Source organism: Bufo gargarizans, chromosome 8, assembly GCF_014858855.1.
Source record: "Bufo gargarizans isolate SCDJY-AF-19 chromosome 8, ASM1485885v1, whole genome shotgun sequence".
NCBI lineage: Eukaryota > Metazoa > Chordata > Amphibia > Anura > Bufonidae > Bufo > Bufo gargarizans.
In genome coordinates, this window is record NC_058087.1 from 170,220,302 (window position 1) to 170,247,955 (window position 27,654).

The 27,654-nt window shown below is 44.5% G+C and overlaps 1 protein-coding gene across 1 annotated transcript in view; it reads right to left on the reverse strand.

Annotated features, from left to right (window-relative positions):
* Window positions 1–27,654, reverse strand: part of LOC122944547 (squalene synthase-like) — a 111,809-nt gene that overhangs the window by 26,897 nt on the left and 57,258 nt on the right. Inside the window, exons 3-7 of the mRNA XM_044302947.1 lie at window positions 14,317–14,500; window positions 13,429–13,557; window positions 9,598–9,789; window positions 9,342–9,518; window positions 6,905–7,057 (exon numbers count right to left, since the gene is read on the reverse strand). Coding sequence (XP_044158882.1) covers window positions 6,905–7,057; window positions 9,342–9,518; window positions 9,598–9,789; window positions 13,429–13,557; window positions 14,317–14,500 — 835 coding nt within the window. The remainder of the gene's footprint in view (window positions 1–6,904; window positions 7,058–9,341; window positions 9,519–9,597; window positions 9,790–13,428; window positions 13,558–14,316; window positions 14,501–27,654) is intronic.

Consider the following 27,654-nt stretch of genomic DNA (forward strand, 5'->3'; position numbering starts at 1 on the left):
ATTGCACTTGATACAGGGATGGACCCCTGAGTACCTTGCCATGTCTGCCCCGTTTGTGTCACAGCACCTGTCTGAGGGGCAGGTGCCTTCCTTTGACTGGACTGTGCTCGAGCTCGATATTTGCGTTTAGTCCCCACTGGATTTCTTGCAGGGCGATTCTCTGACCCATACCAATCTGATTCGTAAAAATCAGATTGGGAGACACTTGGCCTGTTGGTATTATATCTCTTGAACTGAGTGTTACCAGTATTAGATTTATAAAAATAAATCTGACCTGTGTCAAAGTCCCTTTTGTCTCTGATATATTTGTTGTGTTTTCTCCCTTTTATTTCAGTTTAAAAAGACCCTACATGTTTTTGTAACCGCAACTCCTGTGTGGCAAAATCTGGATTAGACCTGAGGTTCTGGATCTGGGAGATTTTTTGCTCCAGTTGCTTAGCTGTATTTGTCAATGAGAGTCTCTCATAGTCCAACAAGTATTGCCGCATCCGCAGAGAATTCTCTGTCAATAATTGTTGCCAACCCTTAATGAAGGTGGCATCATCTTGGTGTAAATGAGTGACAATGTTGATACGCATACCCCTAAACACCAAACTCTGTTGCAGATAGGGGTCTAAACTAGCAACCTCCCACTGGGCTCTGACATACTGTTTGTAGGTCTTATATATTTCTTTAAATGCCAGTTGTGTTTTTAACACCCCTTAATTTTTTGGTTCTGTTTAAGTTCAATTAAAGAGTGCACCTCGCACACACTTACCTTTTATGTTTTACTTGTATTCAAATAAAAGTGAAGTATTAATTTATACCTGGGTCAAGATAGGTTCTTTTGCCTGGATAGGCATTTGTAAATAAACTAGTCCCTCCTTCTATTACCTTGCCCCCGGTCTCTATTTACACTATCTTCCCCTCCTATAATGTAATTACCCTCCCCCCAGTCCCTAGACACCCCTCCAACCTTCTAGCCATCTTTCTCCCCAACACAGCTGCCCCTTCCCCATTGAAGTGCAGCCCGTCCCTACGATAGAGCCTGTAGCCGATAGAGAAGTCGGCCCAGTTCTCCAGGAACCCAAACCCCTCCTTCCTACACCAGTTCTTGAGCCACTTGTTAATCTCCCTAATCTCCCACTGCCTTTCTTGTGTGGCTCGTGGTACAGGCAGTATTTCGGAAAATACTACCTTTGAGGTCCTTGCCCTAAGCTTTGACCTATATCCCCGAAATCATTTTTAAGGACTCTCCACCTACCTCTAACTTTGTCATTGGTTCCGATATGGACCATGACCGTTGGATCTTCTCCAGCCCCTCCCAGTAATCTGTCAACCCGATCCGCGATGTGTCGAACTCTAGCGCCAGGAAGACAGCACACTGTTCGGCAATCACGGTCTTTGTGACAGATTGCCCTATCTGTTCCCCTAATAATGGAGTCTCCCACTACCAGCAACTTTCCGGCCTGCCCTGCTCTCCTGCTTACTGGAGCTGACATTCCCCTGACTGGCAGAGGAAGTGTCCGGCTGCAGCAGTGCTGTCTCTGGACTGACATCCCCCTCATCTGCCAAACGTGCAAACTTGTTGGGGTGTGTCAGATCAGGGCTAGCCTCCCTTGCACTCTTCCCTCTACCCCGCTTTCTAACTGTTACCCAGCTAGCTACCTCACTTTCCTCAGCCTCCTCTCTGTCACCCTCCCCCTCATCTACCCCAAAGAGTGCTTGCCCGGTGAGAAGCAAACTCTTTTACAAATTGTCAATGCCTCTCGGTGTTGCAACTTGCTCGTTTAGAGACTCGATTTGCGATTCCAAACGGGTAATTTGCTCACATCCTTAACAAAGATATACACCCTCAAACGGCTGTTGCAGGACTGCATACATCATGCAAGAAGTGCACTGGACTGCGTTGTCAATTGAGCAACACATACTAAATGGGGATTACACCACAAAAGCGAAAAATACAATATAATATAGTAATAAGAAACTGGCTAATTGAAGTCCCTGTATCTAAAGTCACTTAATCTTAAGTCACACACTTAGACAACCACACGTCGCGGTCAAACTCGTGTTATATATCTGCTTATATTAATATAAATGAAGCTCACTACACCTTGTTATCCCTCTCGATTCAAAAAAGGATATTAAAAAATAAACCCCCTAAAAACCCAATCCCTCCCACTATCTATCCTAAGACTCGTTGCTAGCCACCCACAGAACCTCATCCTGCCCCCCCCCCAAACCCCATGATCCGCCACCATCATAAAGCAGACCTCTCTACTCAGACCATCCCTCCTCCTCCCCATCAGTCCCGCCTCCGCCAAAAAGAAAAAACAATCAGAAAGAAGTAAAAACAGCAAGAAGATTACATCACTGCTCAAACATTGCTCTGGTCTAGCCAATCCGAGACAAGGGCCGGAGTATTAAAAAAAATTGTTATTCCATTAAATATTATCTGGAATTTAGCTGGATACAAAAATAAATACTTTATGTCTTTGGCCTGTAGACGTTTTTTTAACAGCCAAAAAACTGCGTCTCTTTTCTTGAATCTCTTTCAAGAAGTCCAGAAAGGACAGTTTACTGCCATTGTATATAATGGGAGGACACTCCCTGGCCCTCTTTAAGATCATGTCTCTATCCCGGGAAAAAATGATCTTTGCCAAGAGTACTGAGGCTGCATTCCAGGAGTTGGTTAACCCCGGGGGAACCTCATGGTTTGTCCTTCTTAGTTTCACTGCCAGGGAGTGTGTTATTCTAGTGCAGGGATGCTCAACCTGTGGCCCTCTAGCTGTTGTAAAACTACAACTCCTACCATGCCCTGTTGCAGGCTGATGGCTGTAAACTGTCTGGGAGTTGTAGTTATGCAACAGCTGGAGGGCCGCAGGTAGAGCATTCCTGTTCTAGAGGATTTCCTGGACAGTAATATGTCACATTTTTAAGATAAGCCATCAATATTTGATTGGAGTGGGGGGCGGGGGGTTTAATCAGCTGAATAAAGGGACTGCATCCTCTTTATTGAGTACCAGACAGAGAGCTATATATACACAACGGTGGCTGTGCCTGCTACTGCACCTCAATCTGATTTGGGCAGCCTCCAGCCCTGGAAAAGGAGATTTTTTGTGAAACTCACCTGTAAAATCTCTTGTCTTTTCCATTGGGGGACACAGACCATGGGTATAGCCTAGGCCACTACCAGGAGGAGACACTATGCAAATTAAGAAAGCTCCTCCTCCATGGGCTATACCCCCAGGCTCCAACAGGAGGACCTCAGTGCATGCAAAAGCAGTAGGAGGAGACCAAAAAAAAATTTGTAAAAGAAAAAACCATAACAAAGGAATACCGCCATCGGACCGTAACCATAAGGTCCCAACATAATTGAACCAACCCCTCCTGCAAGTGACAAAAATGGGTGGGAGCTGTGTTCCCCAATGGAAAAGACAAGAAAAAGGGAGTCCGAACGGAGGAAGGGGGCAGTAACCGAAAGGTACACCCGCAAAGCACGGACAACGTCCAGGGAATGTAGAGCGCGCTCCATGGGGTTCGCCGGGGAGGGACAAAAAGAGGGCAGGACTATGTCCTCATTAAGGGGGAAGGCGGAGACAACCTTGGGCAAAAAAGAAGGGACCGGGCGCAGCACCACCTTATCCCTGTGGAAGACCAAAAAGGGCTTCCTAGAGGCAAGAGCGGCCAGCTCCGACACCCTCCTGATAGAGGTGATGGCCACCAGAAAGACCACCTTCCAGGTGAGAAGAGTCAGGGAAACCTCCCTCAGAGGCTCAAAGGGAGCCGCCTGGAGAGAAGACAGAATCAGATTGAGATCCTAGGGGGGCAGGGGAGGAATGTACAGAGGAACCGAATGCGCCACCCCCTGCAGGAAGGTCCTCATAGGACCGAGCAGAGCCAGGGACCGCTGAAAGAAAATTGCTAGAGCCGAAACCTGACCTTTCAGGGAGCTCAGGGACATTCCCATCTCAAGGTCCGACTGGAGAAAAGAGAGGACCACCAGAACGGAGAAACAAAGGGGAAAAACACCTAGCTTCTCGCAAAAGGCAAGAAAGGCCTTCCAGGTACGATAGTATATCCGGGAGGAAGCTAGTTTCCTGGCTTTGATCATGGTCTTCACGACGGAGTCCGAGAAGCCCCTCTTCTTCAGGATGGAGGACTCAGCCACGCCGTTAAACGAAGCGACCGTAAATTCTGGTCGAAGAGCGGTCCTTGAGACAGCAGGTCCTCCCCGAGAGGAAGAGGCCACGGGACGTCTGCCAGCATCCGAGCGACATCCGAGAACCAGGCGCAGCGAGGCCAATCGGGGGCGATGAGGATGGTCGGAATCCCTTCTGCCGCGATCCTGCAAAGAACCTTTGGGAGTAGAGGCAGTGGTGGAAAGACATAGAGGAGGGCGAAATCTTGCCACAGAGCCACAAGAGCGTCCACCCCGTACGCCTCCGGATCCCGAGCTTGGGCTAGGAATGTGGGAACCTTGTTGTTGAGCCTGGACACCATCAAGTCCATGTCCGGGCGGCCCCAACGGCGAAAGACGTCCTCAAATACATCCGGATGCAGAGACCACTCTCCCGGATCCACCTTGTTGCGACTGAGAAAGTCTGCCGTCCAGTTGTCGACCCCTGGGATGTACACTGCCGACATTACTGGAACGTGACCCTCCGCCCACTGGAGGATCCTTTTTACCTCCTGCATCACCATCCGGCTTCGGGTCCCGCCCTGATGATTGATGTAAGCCACGGCTGTGGCATTGTCCGACTGGACCCTTACCGGGTGACCCGCCAGGAGAGGAGTCCAATGAGAAAGGGAGAGGAGAATTGCTCTGACCTCCAGAATGTTGATCGGAAGGCAGGCATCCACTGCTGCATCCACAGAGTCGGGGAAGACCACTGCTGCATGTTTTCCAACGGAAATAGATAAAGAGTACCCATGCGTCTTGTGGCAGAAAAACTGTGATTACGGCTGTCCCAGGCCTTAGAAAGGACCTTTGCAAATTCGCCAAGGATGGGGAATGCGACCGCCTCTGGTTTCCTGGAATGAAAAAGGGGGAATTCCTGGCTACTAGTGGAAGGAGGGTCCCCTTGTATATCAAAGGGGTCACGGACCGCCGTGACCAAGTCCGCCTCCATGGTGGACAGCTTAGGCGATGGTTCCAGTTCTGTGTCTTCGTCCGAGCTGGATCGTTCCCCTTCAGACCTATGTTCCCTGCGAGGAGGGGGAAAGTCTGAGTGCGCCCCCAGGCGAGGGGGGGGGGGGGAAGCAGAGTCATCCGAGGACGGATGGTGCTGCGCACGCTGCCTCTTAACAGTTGAGCGTCCTCTGTGGGAAGCACTGTGAGGTGGAGCGGTGCTAGCCACAGGATCCGTGGCTGCCATGCGTTCCATAAAGGCCATGGCGGCACGCGAGCCTTGGGCTAATTCTGCGGCCGCCCTAGATATGACAGAGGCCCAGGAGGGTTCCGCGGGCTCCAAAGGGGCGGAAGAAGGACTGGGCTGAGGGAGAGGAGGCGGAGGTTGATGATTCTGTCCCGAGGCAAGGCAAGAACTACAGGAACCTGTGACCGATAGTGGCAAGCAGCAGACCTTGCAGGACTCCAGTGGGTCCTGAGTAGCCGCCTTGGAGGACTTTTGGGGGGCCCCGGGTTTTTGCATGATGGCGACAATCCCAGAAAGGTCAGGGTCTCCTACTGTTGCTCAGATGGTAAGCAAAAAACCGCCCTACAGCGACCTGTGAGGAGCAGCCACGAGCAGAGAAGCACTGAGGCAAAGCGGAAGCGCCGGAGCTGAAGAAATAGGCTCCGTACACCAGTCGTGCCACGGGAAACATGAAAAAACTATCGCCGAAAATGGCGCCCACCATGCAGGGGTTAACGGCCTGCCCGGGCCGAGGAGAACTGAGCGGCGCAGGCAGCATACCGCTGTGGCGGAAGATGATGAAGCTGCCACTGCCTCAAGACAGGAATCTCTTCCCCCGTCTCACCAACGCTTACCCAGGCAGGCCCTAAGTGTCACACAGGGAGACAGAGGGAGGGCGGGGGGGTTGGGTCTGCAGGAGAGCCGCATATACTCATCTGCGTCCTGCAGTCTTCACCCTCTGCTCCACACCAGCGGGGTTTACCTCTTCAGTTAGCTGGCACAAGGAGTGGCAGTGATCTGGATAGAGGGCAGGAGTAGGTGACCCTGGATCTGGTAGGCCGCCAGAGCTGCAGGTTGAGCCCAGTTCCACTTATGTTCTGGGGGGGTTTTGGAGGTAGACGGGGACGCCATTTCGACCCCGACACTCGCTCCACTGAGAGACCACGGCAGCCCCATGCTGCCCTGCGTCCTCTGATGAGAAAAAAAAACAAAAAGGAGTAGAAGAACTACAGGAAAGCAGAACTGTCACCGCCTTATCCGACACTAAGCAAAAACCGAGGTCCTCCTGTTGGAGCCTGGGGGTATAGCCCGTGGAGGAGGAGCTTTCTTCTTTATTTGCATAGTGTCTCCTCCTGGTAGTGGCCTAGGCTATACCCATGGTCTGTGTCCCCCAATGGAATCGGCGAGAAACTACAGTATACAGTGGTTGGAGCCAGAATAAAAAAGGGTTCTATCCACTGACAATTGAATGAATGGCATTGAATGAATATGCCAATGCCACAAACTACACAGTGGATGGAGGCTTTCACAATGAGTTCTTTCTGGAACCTGCCTGCAACAGCTGATTGGTGGGGTGTAGGACCCCCTAAGCGGAACTCAGCTGCAGTACCAGGCACAGCCACAACTATATGCACGGTGCTTTGCCTGGTAACCGATTAAACAAAACCACTGTTTGCTATGGCTGCTTCATTCAGTTGATTGACCCCCAACCCTCCCCAACCCATTAGAATGTCCACTTTGTGTGGTTCTTCATACGTGGTGGTACATACAGTGAAGATTTCAGTTACCTCATTAGTATACTGGTACATAAAGAATCTGACCGCCTTCATATTGGTGGCATTCATCATTAACGTCAGTGTCTGCCCCTTGCGGATCTTCACCACTCCCTTAAACACCTGCGGGTTGTTATAAAAGGTGGCCAGGGTGGCCAAAGACATGACCTGAGAACACAAGGAGGATGCATTATTATAGGACAGTGGTGGTGAACCTATGGCACGGATGCCAGAGGCAGCACTCGGAGCCCTCTGTGGGCACCCACACCCTGGAAAAAGTCTATGGTGTACCAATATGCCTAGACTTTTCCTGCCATTCATCAGCACAGGGTGCACTATGAATGGCACAGGCAGCAGATTGAATGTAGGCAGGCTATTATAGCTAAATGATAAAGTACATGGAAGATATATTATATTGGACTGTAGTATTTAGGTTAAATTGCCCTGTTGGCACTTTGCAATATATGTGGGTTTTGGGTTACAGATTGGGCACTCAGTCCGTAAAAAGGTTCACCATCACTGTTATAGAAGCATCAAGAGTGTTTCCCTTCACACCCCCCAATAGACCAGAATCACGGCTGTATGCAGAGGACGCACTACATTTTTTCCAGAAGAGTAAAAAAAGTTCTCTTGCCATTTTTGAGGAATATTTTTAGCCAAGGAGGAGTAGGAAAACTTGCAGCAATACAAATGGACTTGCTTCTGGATGCAATGCGTTTTTCACTGAAGCCCTATTCACTTCTATGAGGCCAGGGCTTTGTGAAAAACGCAGAATATAGAACATGTTGCGTTTTTCACGCAATGCAGAACTGATGCGGGGGGGGAAAAAAAAAATGCTCATGTACACAGGCCCATTGAAATGAATGGGTCAGGATTCAGTGCGGGTGCTATGCGTTCACATCACGCATTGCACGCGCGCGGAAAACTTGCTCATGTGAAAGAGGCCTTAGGCCCCTTGCAGACGAGCGTGTCCGGATTAGGTCCGGATGCGTCCCGATGCATTGCGGCAAACCCGCGCAAGTAGAAACGCAATTGCAGTCAGTTATGACTGCGATTGCGTTCCGTTGTTCAGTTTTTATCGAGCGGGTGCAATGTGTTTTTCACGCGCGTGATAAAAAACTGACTGTGGTACCCAGACCCAAACTTCACAGAAGTTCAGGTTTGGGTTAGTTGTAGTGTAGATTGTATTATTTCCCCTTATAACATGGTTATAAGGTAAAATTGCATTCTGAATACAGAATGCATAGTAAAATAGGGCTGGAGGGGTAAAAAATAAAAATAAAAAATAAAAAATAAAAAAAAAGTTAACAACCTTAATCCACTTGTTCGTGAAGCCGGCATCTCTTCTGTGGATTAAGGCGAGTTACATTTTTTTTATTTATTTTTTAACCCCTCCAGCCCTATTTTACTATGCATTCTGTATTCAGAATGCTGATATTTTCCCTTATAAACATGTTATAAGGGGAAATAATAATGATCGGGTCTCCATCCTGATAGTCTCCTAGCAACAGTGCGTGAAAAACTTGCTTGCGGATGCTTGCGATTTTCACGCAACCCCATTCATTTCGATGGGGCCTGCGTTATGTGAAAAACGCACAAAGAGGAGCATGCTGCGATTTTCACGGAACGCACAAGTGATGCGTGAAAATCACCGCTCATGTGCACAGCTACATAGAAATGAATGGGTCTGGATTCAGTGCGGGTGCAATGCGTTCACCTCACGCATTGCACCCGAGCGGAAAACTCACCCGCGTGAAAGGGGCCTAAGACGTATTGGTACACCTTAAGGCCCCTTTCACACGAGCGTGATGGATTAGGTCCGGATGCGTTCAGTGAAACTCGCACTATTTTGCAAGCAAGTTCAGTCAGTTTTATCTGCGATTGCGTTCAGTTTTTTTTCCGCGCGGGTGCAATGCGTTTTGATGCGTTTTCACGCGCATCTCTTAGCAACCATCAGTGAAAAACGCATCACACCCGCACTTGCTTGCGGATGCAATGCGTTTTTCACGCAGCCCCATTCACTTCTATGGGGCCAGGGCTGCGTGAAAAACACAGAATATAGAACATGCTGCGATTTTCACGCAACACAGAACTGATACGTGAACAATAACGCTCATGTACACAGACCCTCAGTGCGGGTGCTAAGTGTTCACGTCACGCATTGCACCCGCGCGGAAAACTCGCTCGTGTGAAAGGGGCCTAAGCCTCATTCACATGGCAGTGTTTTGGTCTGGGCTTCCCATCAGTGATTGTGAGCCAAAACCAGGAGTGTAGGCTTCACAGAGATCAGGTATAGTGGAAAGATCTGCACCTGTTCTGTGTCAACCTCTGGCTGTATGTGTACATTATGTCTCTGTAGCAGGATGCAACTCTATGTAACTGGAGTTAGGACATGAAGAATCATGCAGTTAAAGTGGTGTTAAAGCGGTTTCACCGCTCCTTCTTCACTCACCTGTGGGATGGCACTAAAGTGAAACACACTCTGGTTCCTCAGCCGGGACAGGTAGAGAAGGACATCGGGCACATACTGCAGAGTATTGGTCACCAGTTCATTCAAGCACTGCACAGCCGGCACTACGTTCTCCGGCTTGGCAAAGTCTGACAGTTTTTTGCTGTATTTGCTCCACACCTGAAGAGGACAGAAAGAAAGATTCAGTTTTGCTCACAGTCAAGCAGCGAGGTATGTCACCCCATCAGCCTATAATCACCTCTCTGGGCCAGAACTCTCTTCCTTCCAGCTGGTCTTCCAGGTAATCTCGGATGATGTTTGTTTTCTGCAGGAAGAGCCCCACAGAGTCAGAGAGTCTTGTATTCTCGCCGATGATAGCGTCTTCTAGTCCTGAGGCAGAAAACAGGCGGGACATACCGATCACCGGTAATCCGGACGCAGAGAGACAGTACTGAGCAAAGAAGAGAGAATCCAAGTATCAGGGTTAATACTATACGTCAATTCTATTACTTAAGATATTCATCTCCAACAGAGATCTCAGGGGACCATACTTCACAAGAAGTATAGGCACAATCAGACAAGGGTCATATTTGTTAAGGAACAGTGTAGCCCTAAATTCCTCCAGCACCACAGCCCTCACCTATTGGCTGATAAGTGCTAAATGACAGCCCTCAACTGGACAGTGGTCCCTAACTTGGGTAAGTGCATGTGATCTAATCCAGAAGAGGTAAGTGAAGTCAAACTGAGTCAGAACCAGAGATTCACACCACAACCAAAGGGTAGAGACAAAGCAGAGTCAAATACACAGCCGGGTGAAACCAGGAGAACTCAGAGGCAAAAATCAGCAGACGGAAGCTAGGTTAAAAAAATAAATAAAAATAAAAATATATAAATAAAAGAAGATCAGGAACCAGGATAAAAGCCAATAAGCAAAACAAAGCTAGTGAGGCTTCTATCACCAGGGCTGGTTGCCACAGTAATGGAGTGACGCCAGCAGCTCCGCATTAGAGAGGCTGGACTCGTGGCCGGAGTATAGATAGGCATGTATATAAACAGGTTATTAAAGGCTCACAGCCCTTTGGGGGCACCATATACTGTATATTCATGCTGAGGGGTCCTTGCTGGAAGTCAATTCAGATGGCTCCATGCAGAAAAGGGATAATCACCAAGACCAATGGCCAAGACTATACCCCTCATTTACATGTACAATAAGGTAAGTAACTTCTGCTGGTTCCAGTTAAATGGGTGTGATAATAGGAAAAAAGGGGTGTGGATTAGGGCTGCAGTAAATGATTATTTCAGTAATTGAGTATTCTACCGATTAATTGAGTAATCTAATAAGAAGTTAATTAAATTAACAGACTGTTTTCCTTTATAAAAACTCATCAGACCCCCTGCCATCAGTCCCCAACACCCTTCGTTCCCCCCTGTGCGATCAGCCCTAGTGCATCAGTTCCCCCACAGTGCCATCTGCTCCACTATCCCCCAGTGCCATCAGGTTGTTGTGCCTTTTCATAAGTGTAAACAGTTATATCTACTTATTCTAATTATAATGGGTATTCATTGCCTTTAAGACCAATGTTGATTTATATTCACTGTTTTGTATGAATTTTCATGTAGGCCGAAGTAAGTCCATGGGAAGATTACTGTGCCGTTCAAAAAGCTAGTGTTATTGTAACAATATAGTATACATTTAGAAGATACACTGCACCTGCAGATTTAGAGGCTTCATTGTATTTCTTATCTAAACATTAATTCCACAGTGTGAGAATTGTCTAGATGTTCCTCAAAGTATACATTCACGAATCAGAGTTTGTCCCTCGGCTCTAAGACAAGGCCTCCAGATGTCAGAGGTGTGTAGTATTAAAAATATCAGGCATGTATGAGTTAACCCTTAATGGTATGATGCTTATAGCTTATACAACAGTGCCACCTAGATATGAGCAGTTAATACTACACCAGTAGCAAAAGTGCATTCTGGGTAGTATTACGACGTCATGCTCCTTATCAATGCACACGCCCATCCAACAATGATTGGAAAGTTCCAGACCAGGAGGGTGTGTTCATCTAATAAATTTCGGGTTAAGAAACCAGATACCAAAAAGAGAAAAAAAACTTAGACAAAAAGAAAGAAAAAAAAAAAGGAAAGAAAGGTAGATCTCTGGAGAAACATTTGCATTATCGGAAAAACTCTTGAGAGCTGAGTGCCTCAAGACTCTGCACATCACTTGACCCTTGGGTAATGTATATTTTTGTTTCATGTAGTATTGATCTAAATTAATTGGCTTGATACTTAGCCACATACCCGCTCATTTGCGTACGTGTAACGTTAGTTGCTACATCAATGTTTTCTCTGATTTCAGTTACATGCATATAACTGAATAAAGGGGATAATATTGGAGAAACTCTCTGTTGGGAATCTTTATATTCCCTAGTTTTATATAAAGCCAATTATTTATAAGTTTTGTTACAACACTACCATTATCTGAGATTAGTCTTCATTATTTTGGGCAGAGCAAGGGCTTGTATCTGTCATCTTCTTGAGTTTTTCGCATAATCCATTGATTGTATATCGCTCACAATTTTAAAGCCGTATTGCATAATATTTTTGTGTTGGTTGAGTAGTGTTTTGTTGGCACCATATAGTGGTGAATTCTGGGTACTGCATATCATTAGTATATTATAGAAATTTATGTTGATACATTTTGGTCGTATTTTAAACTATTGTATAATAAACCATTTATATTTGTGCATAGACGCTTGTATCCTGTTTTACTGATTGCACAAAATAATCAGGTTCTCAATTGAACTCCTTTTGAGATGTTTATGTCCATCTCGCGGGTCAATATCGTTTGCATAATTTTTCTTTTGATCCGTTAATTAAAAAAAATATATATATATTTATATAAAGCATTTGCTTTATATACCCGACAAGGTGAACCAGTCGCAGCATCATGCCTGGTAGATGCCAGCTACCACAATAAGCTGCATAACCTGCATACTACTGTAAATTGGCACTGAGCCCTGATCCCACATGTATAACAGAAAGCCAGGACATAAAGTGCCACCTAGGCTGCAAGTCTCGCCCCCTCCTCTGCACCAGTGTGACCTGTCATGTCATCCTCCAGTGCCAGCACATGGTACAAGCAATGGCTGGCATCATCTGTTATACCAGCCCCACTCCCCAGACTCCTCACCTCCTTGATCTTGTCCTGCTACTGCTTGACATCAGGATCCGCCGGCTACTTGCCCACCACTCCAATAGGCTCTTTGAAGGGCCGGGTTATTTAACCTGCTAACGGCCGTGCCCTTGCCCTGCGCCTGCAGCATTCATTCTCCTGGATCTCCCCCTTGATCTGCTCAGGTGGCCGGTACAGCGTGTGGTTGGCTTCCTGCAGAGCCCTCTCATGTTCCTCTTGGATCTGGGCGGGGGAACGAGACGACCCCCGTCCTCTTCATCCTGCAGACCAGGACCAAAGGGGGTGCACTGCAGAGGAGGCTGCTGGAAGAACACTCCACACTGAAAAGCAGCAGACCGCCGATCGGCATGGCAGCTGGACACGTGCACAAAGTTTCCCTCAGCGGAGTGCAGCAAGGTAAAGGCCGGCGAGTGAACCACAGAGCGGTGAGTTAGCAAGCGCTTCACTCCCGCTACGTGGTCACATGACACAAACTAATCCTCAATGCAAAAAATTAGCATCAAGGATTTTTTGGGGGGGTCGAATTACTCGATTTAATCGAGTAATCGTTTCAGCCCAAGTGCGGATAAACTCAAAATAGGATAGGGGTCACTCAGGGTCCTAAATATAACTGGATTGTGTACATAGATCTCACAATGGACATCAACTTTCTTCCATCTGTTCACCAAACAGCAGGGGACTGTTGGAAAAAAGTATAACTGCAGGATCAGACTACACAACTTGTTTGTCGTCTACCATCATGGAAACAAAGGTTTGTATAGGAGCTGCATAAACAAAACAACACTTTTTTAATGAAGATAAGTAGCAAAGGTACTGAATTCTTCATTCTTAGACGCACTGGCACAGTAAAAACACAATTGTGTATAGGAGATAAAAGAAAGTTTCTTTACCTTATCCCAATCCAGGAGAGATTCCACCTGCTTCTCCAAGAACTCCGCCGCGACCACTCCCATCTTTTGACAGATGTCTACAATCACCTTCTGGTAAACTGCCGCTAGGTTTCTGAACTCTAGGGAAATCTAGGACAGACAGCTTAGAATAAAATAGGGGAACTTATCGACACTTTGCTTCCCTGTCAAGAGGAATACCTTTATATATATATAAAAAAAAAAAAAAATTTACTTTTTTTTTTTTATATGGGAGCAGATGAACATTGTATGCCATTACATGCCTGTACACTGATCCCACAAGATCCAATGGCCTCAGGATATAAGATTTTCAACATATAATGGCTCAGGAAAGACAACTGTAAGTTCAAACTAGACACATACAATTCATTAGACTCAGATCCAACCAACCACTATGGCCATTTATCAGGTAAAACACCTGTACTTGTTGTTTAGTTGCTACTCTCTACAGAACAGGATGGTACTTCATGTTCTGCACTGTCCTCTGTACCAAAATGAACTGCTCCTTTGGATATTAGAGGAGGCCAGTTTTTTTTCTTTCTGGTATACGGTGTGCTATATAGGATCCTGAAGAAGCTCCTTTCCTTAACATAAAAAGTGATTTACAGCTTCCAGATGCAGGTCACTAAGATAAAGTTTCTTAAACCTTAAAGGGGTTCTCCAGCCCTACCTTAAAAATTGCGTCCAAATCTAACCTGTGGAGAGAAAATTAGGACAGTGACACTTACCCACAGCAGCAGCGCTCCCAGGATCCTCTTTATGGTCACGCGACCACTCCTTCTGAGTTTTAACATGCAAACCTTTCCAGGAGCCCCAGATACCACACAAGATCTGCCTCTGACCCTTCTACCCCACATCAGCCCATCTTACCGTGGGGAAGTCCTCCAGAACTACACGATGCTTATCCTTGCTCTCTGTAAACCTCCAGTCTGCCTGGTACAGGTACGTGTGGAACTTATGCAAAATGGGGATTTTGGTCTCCAGACTGATGGTCATGTCGTCCTCCATGGTGTCCAGAGCTCGAATCACCAGATAGAAGATACACACAGCATTTCTACAACAAGGAACTGTAGTCAGTACTCTGTGGGTACCTTTATGGGACTATTGTATAATAATAATAATAATCTTTATATCGCACCAACATATTGTTCAGTGCTTTACAAATCAGAAGGTTCATGTGCAAACAAAATCACACATTACATAGCACCAAACGAGAGGAATGAGGGCTCTGCTCACAAGAGCTTGCAATCTACAGTGCATTCAGAAAGTCTTCACACCCTTTCATATTTTATGTTCCAGTTTTTCCCCCATCATTCTGCACTCAAAACTCCATAATGACAATGTGAAAAGAGAATGTTAGAAATCTTTGCTAATTTATTGAAACTGAAAAACTAAAATAATTGTATTGACCTAAGTATTCAGACCATTTAGTTGAATCTCCTTTGGCAGCGATTACAGTCTCCAGTCTTCTTGGGTATGATGCCACAAGGTTTTCACACCTGGATTTGGGCATTTTCTGCTATTCTTTCCTACTCTGTCAGGTTGGATGTTGACCATCGGTGGACAAGATATTTTAGGTCTCTCCAGAGATGTTCGATTGGGTTCATATCAGGGCTCTGGCTGGGCGATTCAGACATTCACAGAGTTGTCCCTAAGCCACTCCTATGTTATTCTGGCTGTGTGCTTAGGTCATTGTCTTGTTGGAAGGTGAACTTTAAGCCCAGTCTGAGGTTCAGGACACTCTGGATCAAAGTTTTCATTAAATATCTCTGTACTTTGTTCCATTAGCTTTCCTTCAACCCTGACCAGTCTCTTTGTCCCAGCTGCTGAAAAACACCCTTACTGCATGATGCTGCCACCACCATGCTGTGGTATTGGGCAAGTGATAAGTTGTGCCCTGTTTCCTCCAGACATGAAGCTTAAAATTGAAGCCAAAAAGTTTAATCTTGGTTCCTTCAGACCAGAGACTCTTGTTTCTCACAGTTGGAGAGTCCTTTAGGAGCTCAGCCAGAGTGACCACTGGGTTATTGGTCACCACTCTTACAACAGCCTTTTCCCCCCTCTAATTAGTTTAGAGGGTCAGCCAGTACTGTGAAAAGTCCTGGTTATTCCAAACTTCTATTTACAGTATTTTTCACCCCATAAGACGCACCCCCCCCCCCCAAAGTGGCGGAAAAAGTGCTCCTGCGTCTTATGGGGTGAATACTAATGAGCGCTTCCATTATGGAAGCGCTTATTAGTACCGGAGGACCAGGAAGCGGTGAAGGCTCTGTACTCACCGCTTCCTGGTCCTCGATTGTGATGGCTGCGCACAGCGTGAGGGTGCTCTGTGACCTCACACTGTGCGCGCCAGTTCACAGCAAAGCCAACCGCAGGAGGAAGAGGATCGCGATGTGAGGAGCGGCGGCGTCCAGGAGCAGGAGCTGTAAGTGGGTTTTTTTTATTTTGCGATCTGAGGCTGAATTATGGCTGGGGGCTCCTCACATATGGCTGGCGGCTGAGTACACATGGCTGGCGGCTGATTAATACTGGGGGCTGATTGTATGATTGGGGACTGATCACATATGGCTGGGGACTGGTATGAGGCATGGGGGTCTCATCTGAGGTCTGATTGGGCGTCTTTATATTGGGGTCTGATCTGAGATCTTATTAACATTGGGGATATGATTGGGGGGTCTGATTGCTGATCTGAGGTCTAATGAAAAATATTTTTTATTGTCCTTCTCTAAAACCTAGATGCGTCTTACGGGGGCAAAAAATACAGTAAGAGTTATAGAGGCCACTGCACTTTTGGTGAAGTGTCTGGAACTGGAAATGGCACAATATTTAAACATTATCCTTAAATATTTCTGGTGTTCTAGAGAGATGGGAACATGATAGTAAGCATCAGATAAGTCCATGGTAACCATAAACCTGTCTATCCCCAGTATGTTAGTGGTGGATTTTAGAGACTCCATTTTAATTTTTTTCCATTTTACATATTTATTTAAGGGCTTTAAATTAATCATTAAATCTAAAGAATCCATTAGGTTTTGTTACTAGAAGAAAAGAAAAAAAAAAAAAGAAAAAAAATTATATATGAATAAAATCCTGATCCCTGTTCAGAGGAATATAGATCAGGAACTGTTTTTCTAGAAACAGGCTCACCTCCATTTTCAAAGCTAACTGATGCTGAGGAGGGGACAAAAATTTGTTAGACATGACCCGATTAGTTGGATGGGAGGCAAACTCAAAAAACTATTTTAAGTGTATTTAGGCCCCAGGGGAAGTAGTGATAGATTCCCTGGCTGAAGAAGAAAAAAAAAAAAAAAGCTTATTCTGCCTCATACCTGAAAACTTAAAGTGAAGGAGAGAAGAGAAAGGCAGCGCCAATTGTGTAGTACAGTATATAATGATAACAGTAATGAAAAAGTAATGCGCTTACCAGATTCTGTTGTGAAGAGTCACAACGCCTTTGACGAGCCTGGCTGGTAAATGGACCAGCGGCCAAGGGTGCCTTGCTGCAGCCTAAGTTCCAGGGCGCATTTAAGAATTAAATGCGAAAACGAAGTAGGATAAACCAAAAAGAAGGAAAAACTGGAACTGCAAATAGTATTTGCTTTTGGGCGCTGTTTGGCTGAATATATAACGCAGGAGGTGAATTAAAAGAAAAAAGTTATTTATTTGTCTACGCGTTTCGAGGGAATTGGACCCTCTTCCTCAGGACAATCAATGATACAGTAAAGGACAGTATGCATTTATTTATACACTTGTTTTTGGCGCCCAAACTCAATTTAGGGGGCGGGGCTATGGGCGGAGTTAATATACACATATAAGCATATAGACAAACATAAGCAAAAAAATCAGTCTAATATAGATAAAAACAAACTTAAAACCACTTCATATGGGCATACGGTAGTCACTGGAGTGAAAAATATGCACCAGTGGTGAATATAAATAGAGAGAAGCAGGGGGAGGTAATGCTTAAGGACGGGACACTAAGCCACGCCCACTTTTGTGATGTCACACTCGAGGGGAGGTTTTTGCTAAGTAATAGAGATGATAGAAGTGCTAAGGGGGCGGGGCTACGGGCGGGGTTGATATGCATATAAATAAACAGGAGGTGCGGTAATCAGTACTATACGAATAAAGAAACTTAGAGACAATCGGTACAAACGTCCAGTGGTCACTGGAGTGAGGGATATGCACAAGTAGTAGATGTAAATAAAGAGCAGCAGGGGGAGGTGATGCTACAGGACGGGTCATTATGCCACGCCCCTACTTATGACGTAACGCTAAGGGGGAAAGTTGAGTGTTGCTAGGTAACAGAAGCGCTGGGAAGCGCTATACTATACTATACTATGCGAAATGGTGGGACATGCCCCCACTATTTTGGCACGTGGGCTGAAGGGGCGGGTCCTTGAAGATGCCGTTCGGTCTAGTATGCTAGTGGATAGAACGCTATACAAGACGTTATTGGGAAGGGGAATGGATGAATGGTAAGAAAATTCAAAAATGCACATAGTAAGAGGAAATTAGCATAGCAGGCAAATATAGATAGAGGTACTATCATACAAAAAATATATAATGTATAAAATTCTAAAAGACATAGGTAGTGACATATGTTATTTGATTAGATTACTGTTTCACTCAGTTCATTAAGACCATGGGGCGTTAGCGTGTCAAGTTGATATATCCAGAAGACTTCACGTTTTTGTAGGATATCAAACCGATTAAATGGGTTATCAGGTATATATTCTATAGGAGTTATTTTTATTGGGTGTTTTTGTTTTTCTGTGGTTGTCGCACAGTGTCTTGACAGACCGTGTTTCTGGTATAGGCGTCGTATATTGTATCTATGTTGATTAAGTCGACAGTGTAACTCCTGTGTCGTGCGCCCCACATACTGCAAACCGCAACTGCACTCGATTAGATATATGACATAGGAAGACTGGCACGTCATGTATTGTTTTATGGGGAAGGATGTTTTATTACGGTTTGACATAAATGTGGTTTGGTTGTGAGTGATTATTTTACAGCATAAGCATCGCCTAGACCGGCATTTGTAGCTACCCTCATTCTGTGCCGTAATTTTACTAGATTTATTTTGTGGTTCATTGTGTTGTCTAGGTTTGCTGGGGGCCAAAATGCTTTTTATCGTAGGGGCTCGTCTATACGTAATGATTGGTTTATGCGCTAGGTGTTTTGAGAGGTATGGATCTTGGAGTAGTATATGCCAATGTTTGGCTAAAACATTCTTAATATGTCCATTTGACGTGCTGTACTGGGTGATAAAATTAAGACGGTCTTGTTTTTCTTGTTTTTTGGAGGTTTTTATAAGACATTCCTCCTGGGACACAATGGAACTTTTTTTCAAGGCGTTTTTTATCAGTTTGGCTGGGTATTTTTTTGCCGAAAATCGTTTACGTATGGTGTCTGTTTGTTGTATGTAGTCTTCTTTGTATGTACAGTTGCGTCTTATTCGTTTGAATTGGCTGTATGGTATGTTTTGTAACCATTTTTTATGGTGAAAACTGGAATAATGGATATAACTGTTGCTATCTACCGGTTTGAAGTATGTTTTGGTGGATATGGTGCTATTGTGACTCTGAATGATAATGTCTAAGAATTCGATTTCCGTTTTGTTAAAGTTGAGAGTGAAAGTAAGGCCCCAATCTGTTTCGTTAAGCGATTGGCAGAAGGTTTTGGCAGAGAGTTCGTCCCCATCCCATATAATGAATATATCATCAATATACCTCCTGAAAAAGATGATTTTGTTTTTGTAGATTGAATGCTTGGTTATGTGTAGTTCTTCGAACTCCCCCATAAATAAATTAGCAAAGGACGGCGCTACTCGTGTCCCCATAGCGGTCCCCTTACACTGGTGGTAGATGTTTCCATTATATATGAAATAGTTATTCTCTAAGATAAACTGTAAGCTTTGTAGTAGAAAAGAAACCTGGGATGATTTTAAGTTGATGTCCCTTTCAAGCACTGATTGGATGCACCGGAGGCCTAGTTCGTGTTTAATGTTGGTATATAGTGATGTGACATCTAAAGTGAGAAAAGCATATGATTCCTCCCAGTTTATAATTTTTAATTCCCGGATGAGCTGACTGGAGTCATGTAAATACGTGGGTAGGTTTTTTACATATGGCTGTAAGTGAAGGTCCATATATTGGGATAGATTGCTGGTTGCACATTTGGTATTGGAAACGATGGGATGTGCCTGGGGGGTTATCTTTATTCTTATGAATTTTTGGGAGGTGATAGAAATAGGGGTTGCACTGAGTTTTTGGTAGAAGGAAATTTTTCTCTTTTTTGTTTATGTAACCCTTACCATGGGCCTCTTTCACTAGGTTGGTTAGATTGGTATTTACATTTGTAAAGGGGTTATGGCATATTTTAGTATAATATTCGGTGTCGCCTAGAATTCTTTGGGCCTCATTTTCATACTCCGTGTAATTCTGAATGACTATTGCCCCCCCCCCCTATCGGCAGGACGGATAACTATATCACGGTTATTTTTGAGCGTGTTCAATGCTACTTGTTCGGATTTGGTCAAATTACCATTATGATTATGAATAGCTGATTTTTTGGTTAGAGTCTTGAGGTCAGCTGAAATCAGGTCAAAAAAAGTGGGTATGCAGTGCCCTTGAATATATGACGGATAAAAATTGGATTTTTGGCGGACATCGATATGTCTGTACTCCTGGTCTATTGGATTGGTGTCATACTTCTGTATGACAAAAAACCTCCCCTCGAGTGTGACATCACAAAAGTGGGCGTGGCTTAGCGTCCCGTCCTTAAGCATTACCTCCCCCTGCTTCTCTCTATTTATATTCACCACTGGTGCATATTTTTCACTCCAGTGACTACCGTATGCCCATATGAAGTGGTTTTAAGTTTGTTTTTATCTATATTAGACTGATTTTTTTTACTTATGTTTGTCTATATGCTTATATGTGTATATTAACTCCGCCCATAGCCCCGCCCCCTAAATTGAGTTTGGGCGCCAAAAACAAGTGTATAAATAAATGCATACTGTCCTTTACTGTATCATTGATTGTCCTGAGGAAGAGGGTCCAATTCCCTCGAAACGCGTAGACAAATAAATAACTTTTTTCTTTTAATTCACCTCCTGCGTTATATATTCAGCCAAACAGCGCCCAAAAGCAAATACTATTTGCAGTTCCAGTTTTTCCTTCTTTTTGGTTTATCATACCTGAAAACTGGCATCATTGTGAGGGTCATGTATTGTTTTCGGAATTAAAAAGAAACCCTTTTCCTCTGCCTTTAGACTGTTGCCATCTTGAAGAATTTTCCTTCTTCTTGAGGTCCTGTCTTAATCTTTATTGGTTTCGAAAATTTATCCAGGAATTGTAAAACCTTGTGTCTTGGGGAAATCCTTTTTTATCTGAGGCTTTGTCAAGGATGTCATCAAGAATGGAGCCGAACAGATGGTCACCTTCACAGGGAATGTAGCAAAGACGTTTTTTTGAGTCAGCATCTCCTGACCAGGAACGGAGCCAAACAGCACGGCAGGTGTCATTTGGAGAGAGGCGCAGATTTAGTGGATAACCTAACTAAATCTGCAGAGGCATCAGATAAATTTGATGCTTGTTTGAGGGTGGGAATGGAAGCCAGGATTTCTTCCCTAGGAGTACCTGAGGCCAGGTGATTTTCTAATTCCCCAAGCCAAACCGAAGAGATCTTGCTGTACAGGTGGCAGCAATGCTGGGCCTCAGCATGGCTGTGTTGATTTCCCAGGAACGTTTTAGGAGAGTCACATTTTTTATCCATAGAAACATAGAATGTGTCGGCAGATAAGAACCATTTGGCCCATCTAGTCTTCCCAATATACTGAATACTATGAATAGCCCTTGGCCCTATCTTATATGAAGCATGGCCTTATGCCTATCCCATGCATGCTTAAACGTCTTCTCTGTATTTGCAGTTACCACTTCTGCAGGAAGGCTATTCCATACATCCACTACCGTCAGTAAAGTAATACTTCCTGATATTTTTAAACCTTTGCCCCTCTAATTTAAAACTATGTCCTCTTGTAGCAGTTTTTCTTCTTTTAAATATTCTCTCCTCTTTTACCTTGTTGATTCCCTTTATGTATTTAAAAGTTTTTATCATATCCCCTCTGTCTCGTCTTTCTTCCAAGCTATACATGTTAAGGTCCTTTAATCTTTCCTGGTAAGTTTTATCCTGCAATCCATGTACAAGTTTAGTAGTTCTTCTCTGAACTCTCTCCAAAGTATCAATATGCTTCTGGAGATATGGTCTCCAGTACTGAGCATACTCCAAATTAGGTCTCACTAGTGCTCTGTAGAGCGGCATGAGCACCTTCCTCTCTACTGGTAATGCCTCTCCCTATACACCCCAGCATTCTGCTAGCATTTCCTGCTGCTCTATGACATTGTCTGCCTACCTTTAAGTCTTCTGAAATAATGACACCTAAATCCCTTTCCTCAGATACTGAGGTTAGGACTGTATCACTGATTTTATATTCTGCTCTTGGGTTTTTACGCCCCAGGTGCATTATCTTGAACTTATTAACATTAGAGGAATGGTCAAAAATCTGGCAACTAAAATTTAGTTTTCCTAAATCCTTTTCCATTTGGTGTATCCCTCCAGGAACATCAACCCGGTTACAAATTTTTGTGTCATCAGCAAAAAGACACCTTACCATCGAGGCCTTCTGCAATTTCGCTGATAAAGATATTAAACAATATGGGTCCCAGAACATATCCCTGAGGTACCCCACTGGTAACAAGACCATGGTCTGAATATACTCCATTGAATACAACCCTCTGTTGCCTGTCCCTCAGCCACTGCCTAATCCATTCAACAATATGGGGAGTCCAAGCCCAAAGACTGCAATTTATTGATAAGCCTTCTACGTGGGACAGTATCAAAAGCCTTAGTAAAGTCTAGATAAGCGGTCTACTGTACCTCCGCCATCTATTATTTTAGTCACTCAAAAAAAAATCAATAAGATTAGTTTGACATGATCTCCCTGAAGTAAACCCATGCTGTTTTTCATCTTTCAATCCATGGGATTTTAGATGTTTCACAATCCTCTCCTTAAGTATGGTTTCCATTAATTTCCCCACTATTGAGGTCAGGCTTACTGGCCTACAGTTGACCGATTCCTCCCTACTACCTTTCTTGTGAATGGGCACATTTGCTAATTTCCAATCTTCTGGGACGACTCCTGTTACCAGTGATTGGTTAAATAAATCTGTTAATGGTTTTGCTAGTTCACCGCTAAGCTCTTTTAATAGCTTTGGGTGTATCCCATCAGGCCCCTGTGACTTATTTGTATTAGTTTTAGACAGCTGACTTAGAACCTCTTCCTCTGTAAAGACACATGCATCAAAAGATTCATTAGTCTTCCTTCCTAACTGAGGTACTTTTCCTTCATTTTCCTTTGTAAAAACTGAACAGAAGTATTCATTGAGGCAGTCAGCTAGTTCTTTATCTTCTTCCATATACCTTCCTTTTGTTTTTAATTTGGCAATTCCTTATTTTAGTTTCCTTTTTTTCATTTATGTATCTGAAGAATGTCTTATCGCCTTTTTTTTATTGACTGAGCTAATTTCATTTCTGCCTGTGCTTTAGAAGCTCTTATAACTTGTTTGGCCTCTCTCTGCCTAATCTTATAAATTTGCCTGTCATCCTCTTTTTTTTTTTTTTATATATAATTACTAAATGCTATCTTTGTTTTTAATTATTTTGGCCACTTCTGCTGAGTACCACAGTGGTCTCTTCCTTTTTTTGCTTTTACTGACAAGCCTAATGCAAATATCTGTTGCCTTCAATAGTGCCACTTTTAGGTAGTCCCATTTCTCCTGGACTCCATTGAAACTGTTCCAATCTGAGAGGGACTCGTATACCACTAATCTAATTTTAGAAAAGTCTGTTTTTCTAAAATCTAAAACTTTTGTTTTTGTGTGGTGTCACTGTACTTATAGTAATCCACGCTGACTGGTGATCACTAGATCCCAAGCTTTCCCCTACAGTAATATCTGATACCAAATTCCCATTTGTGAATACTAAATCTAAAATTGCCTCCTTCCGGGTTGGCTTCTCAACTACTTGCTGTAGAGATAATCCCAGTAGGGAATTTAGAATATCTGTATTCCTGGCAGAACTAGCTATTTTGGTTTTCCAGTTTACATCAGGAAGATTAAAGTCTCCCATAATGATAGCTAAAATAACATTGAAAGGGGAAGTCATTTCCTCAACTAGTATATCTAATTCTTTGACTTGGCTAGGTGGTCTATATCTCACACCTACACGAGTTACCTTATGATTATCAAGCTGCAAGGTAACCCAAACTGACTCTAAATTGGTCTCGCTAACTTGTATTAAATTAGATGTTATGCTATCTTTTACATACAGAGCCACCCCTCCCCCTTTCTTGCCTTCTGTCTTTCCTATATAGAGAGAACCCTGGTATTGTTATATCCCAGTCATTACTCCCATTAAACAATGTCTCAGTAACAGACACTAAATCTATATTCTCAGATGCCATTATAGACTCAAGTTCATTGATCATGGGATCTTTGAGGAGACCTATGTATTTAAAGGGTAATGAGGGGGGGGCGTGGCTAGCGGCGCATGGAGACAGACGGCTAAGTCCTGAGCTCCTGAGCCATCGGCACTAATCCAGCATAAAACAGCCCTGCAAGTGTATACATCTGCCTGCTGCTATCACCGGAGGATTGCCCCAGCACCCTGCAACGAGTGGTGGAAGTTTCAGCCATGCCGAGGGGTAAGAGACGCCACAGTCCGGCAAAACTCACCAGCTTCTTCCCTGCTGTAAATGCGCTCCAAGATGGCGATTCTCGCGCTTCAGCAGCGGCAGTCAGATCGGCACCTTCTTCCTCCTCAGCGCAGCCTGTGTCTCCTCAGACTTCAGGGAGATCTCCGTCCTCCTCCTCTGCCTCAATATCCCCTGCACAGGTCACATACTCTCCCCAGCATGACCTCTCTGTGCAGCAGGACCCTCCAGCACATCAGGCACACAGTGCCTCACATAAAACAGTTACAGCTCACCTCTGCTGCTTTGCTTGGAATTGCAGAAGGAGAAACAGATCCCGCTCCAATCACTGAAGCAGTGTTAAAGGGGATGAAAGTACTCATGGCTGATTTACAAAAGTCCTTGAAACAGGACCTCAGGGAAGCTATTACCCAAATTCAGCATGATATTTCAGCTTTGGGGGCTAGAACCGCACATGTGGAATCTAAAATGGCGGAATTGACCTCTGTGTACAATGAAATTGTGGACACTACTAATTCGCACGAAGAAGAAATAGCAGCGTTGAAACTTAAAATCGCGGACATGGAGGACCGCTCCCGCAGGAACAATTTACGTTTCCGTGGAGTTCCGGAGACTGTGAAAGGTGACGATCTTGCAGCCTTCCTGAAAGAATTCTTCGTATGCCTGTTACCTCAGGCTCCAGTCGCAGATTTGCTCATAGATAGAGCACACAGGCTACCTAAGCCCAAAACCTTACCTTCCTCTGCACCGCGCGACACTATTGGGCGCATTAACTTCTTCCATGCTAAAGAACAGATCCTGAAAGCAGCAAGAATCTCCTTCTGCCGGAGAAATTTCGGGACATCTCTATTTTTGCCGATTTATCAGCGGCCACCTTGGCGAGGCGCCGAGAATTTGCCTCCAGCACTGCTTTACTGCGCAAGCATGGAATCCCTTACAGATGGGGGTTCCCCGTTAAGCTGCTTATTACCTACAGCGGCTCAATGCAAGTGGCCTCCACTCCTGCGTCTGCACTTACTCTGTGTCAAGAATGGGGCCTATCTGACCCTGAATCCCATGGCGACAGTCACCCACATTCGCCGATCTCACGCGTCGAGGAGGAATGGATCACCGTGGAACGCCGCAAGCGAAAAACTGAATATTGGTTGGGTGAGAAACCTCGCCCTCATCTATCATTCACTTTGTGCCTGTTTTTTCTCTCCCTTTACCTCCCACTAATTTTCCTTGCAGGGTGCTAATTCGGCTGACTAAGGCCAATCCTAGCTCGTGAATATGACCAGTATTCTTGTATACTGCCCCTATGTTGCAAATACCCTTCTTACAAAAATGTGGTATATTATACCTATTTCTTTGTATCCGAGCGGTCACCACCACCATATACTCTCTTAGTTATGTTATTGTTTTATCTTATTTATCTGTTTATAGCGCCACATTTATGTCTTCTCAGGTATATTCCGCCTCTCCTATGATGACTCTTGTGCATATACAATATGGGATTTTCTCATATAAGATACTATGGCTAAACACATCCTCGACAGTTTCTCACCATGGTATTTAAGATTGTCTCACTTAATGCTAAAGGGTTAAATTCTCCCTTCAAACGGTCTTTACTATGGAAAGAAACTAAGCACCTTCAAGCTGACATACTCTGTGTACAGGAGACACACTTATTACCTGTTGATGTTCCTAGATTAAGGCACAAAAATTTTCCCCATATATTCTCAGCTCCAGCAGTTGGGAGGAAAAAAAGGGGAGGTATCCATTGCGTTCAAAGATTCGATTGCACTTCAAGTAGAAAAGGTTGAGACGGATAAAAGTGGGAGATTTGTCATTTTGATAGGCCTTATTAACAATGTTCAATATACAATTGTCTCCTTATATGCGCCTAATAAACGCCATTCTGCCTTTTGTACCTCTCTTCTGCGTAAAGTGTCCAAAATTTAGAAGGGACGTCTCATTGTGTTGGGGGACTTTAATACGGTGATGTGGCCTTCTATGGATTCTACCTCCTCAACTGGAGCTAGGGAACCATCATAAATGGCTAAACTTACGCAATCCCATGATCTGGTATGATGCCTGGCGGATCCAACACCCCACTGAGCGTGATTTCACCTTTTTTTCTGCTGCCCATAAGGTGTACACTAGGATCGATTACTTTTTGGTCAACAGACAATTACTGCCCTGCGTAGTCTCCTCAAATGTCTATACCATTACTTGGTCAGATCATGCGCCCATTGCAATTGAAATAGCAGAACAATACTCCTCTGCACATCACTCCATATGGAGGCTTAATAATTTTATCCTGCAGAGTCCACGTTACTCACCACAAACCATTGAGTGTTTGCACAATTATTTTAGGGAAAACGATACTGGAGAAATCTCTGAAGGTATTCTGTGGTGTGCTATGAAAGCGACTCTCAGAGGTCATTTTATTAAGCAATCTTCCTATGATAAAAAATGCAGAACTCAGTTGTCACTTCAATTGCAATCTAGGCTAGCTGAACTGCACCGCTTAAATAAGTCTTCCTACCTGCCTCATAGAGCAGCAGAAATTACGTTACTTCAATCCTGTCTGCATGAACTAAATTCTTATCAGTACGACTTGATGCTAAGGAAGCTTAAGCTTCAACATTACTGGCAGGGTAACAAAGGAGGGGCGTTACTTGCTAAACAATTGAAGTCGCGCAGTGCCAAAAATAGAATCTCTTACTTATCCTGCTCTGAGGGGTCCAGGGTGTTTGATCCGCAAGGCATTGCTGATGAGTTTGCTAAGTACTATGCATCATTGTACAACCTTCCCACTGACACGTCCACGCCTTAACCTTCTTTGCCCTCTATACAAACATTTCTAGACCATCTAAATTTACCCTCATTGACAGACAGTCAAAAGCTAGACACATCCTCTGTTTTTTCTCCGGAGGAAATCTCTGTAGCAATTAAAACCCTGAAAACTGGCAAGTCACCTGGGCCGGATGGTCTTACCAATGAATTTTATAAGGCTCATAGAGACCTACTAGTTCCTTACTTAACAAGGCTATTTAATGATGCTGCATCCTCAGGCTCTCTACCTGAAGAAATGCTAAACACATTGATAGTCACCCTGCCGAAGCCTGGGAAATCCCCAGATGTTCCCTCTAACTTTAGGCCAATATCACTTCTTAACGTGGACCTAAAAATCTACGCCAAGGTGATCGCGACCTGCTTGACAAATATTCTCCCAACATTAATTGTCAAGGACCGACAGACAGTGGATGGCACCCGCAGGTTTTTGAACATTATGTTGGTGGTGGCTGAACGTCGAGCGCCTTCTCTGCTCCTATCATTGGATGCCGAGAAGGCGTTCGACCGGATCCACTGGGGCTACCTTGAAGCGGTACTGGGTAAATTTGGTTTTCCACCAAGGCTTCTCTCCTCCATCTTAGTGTTATATT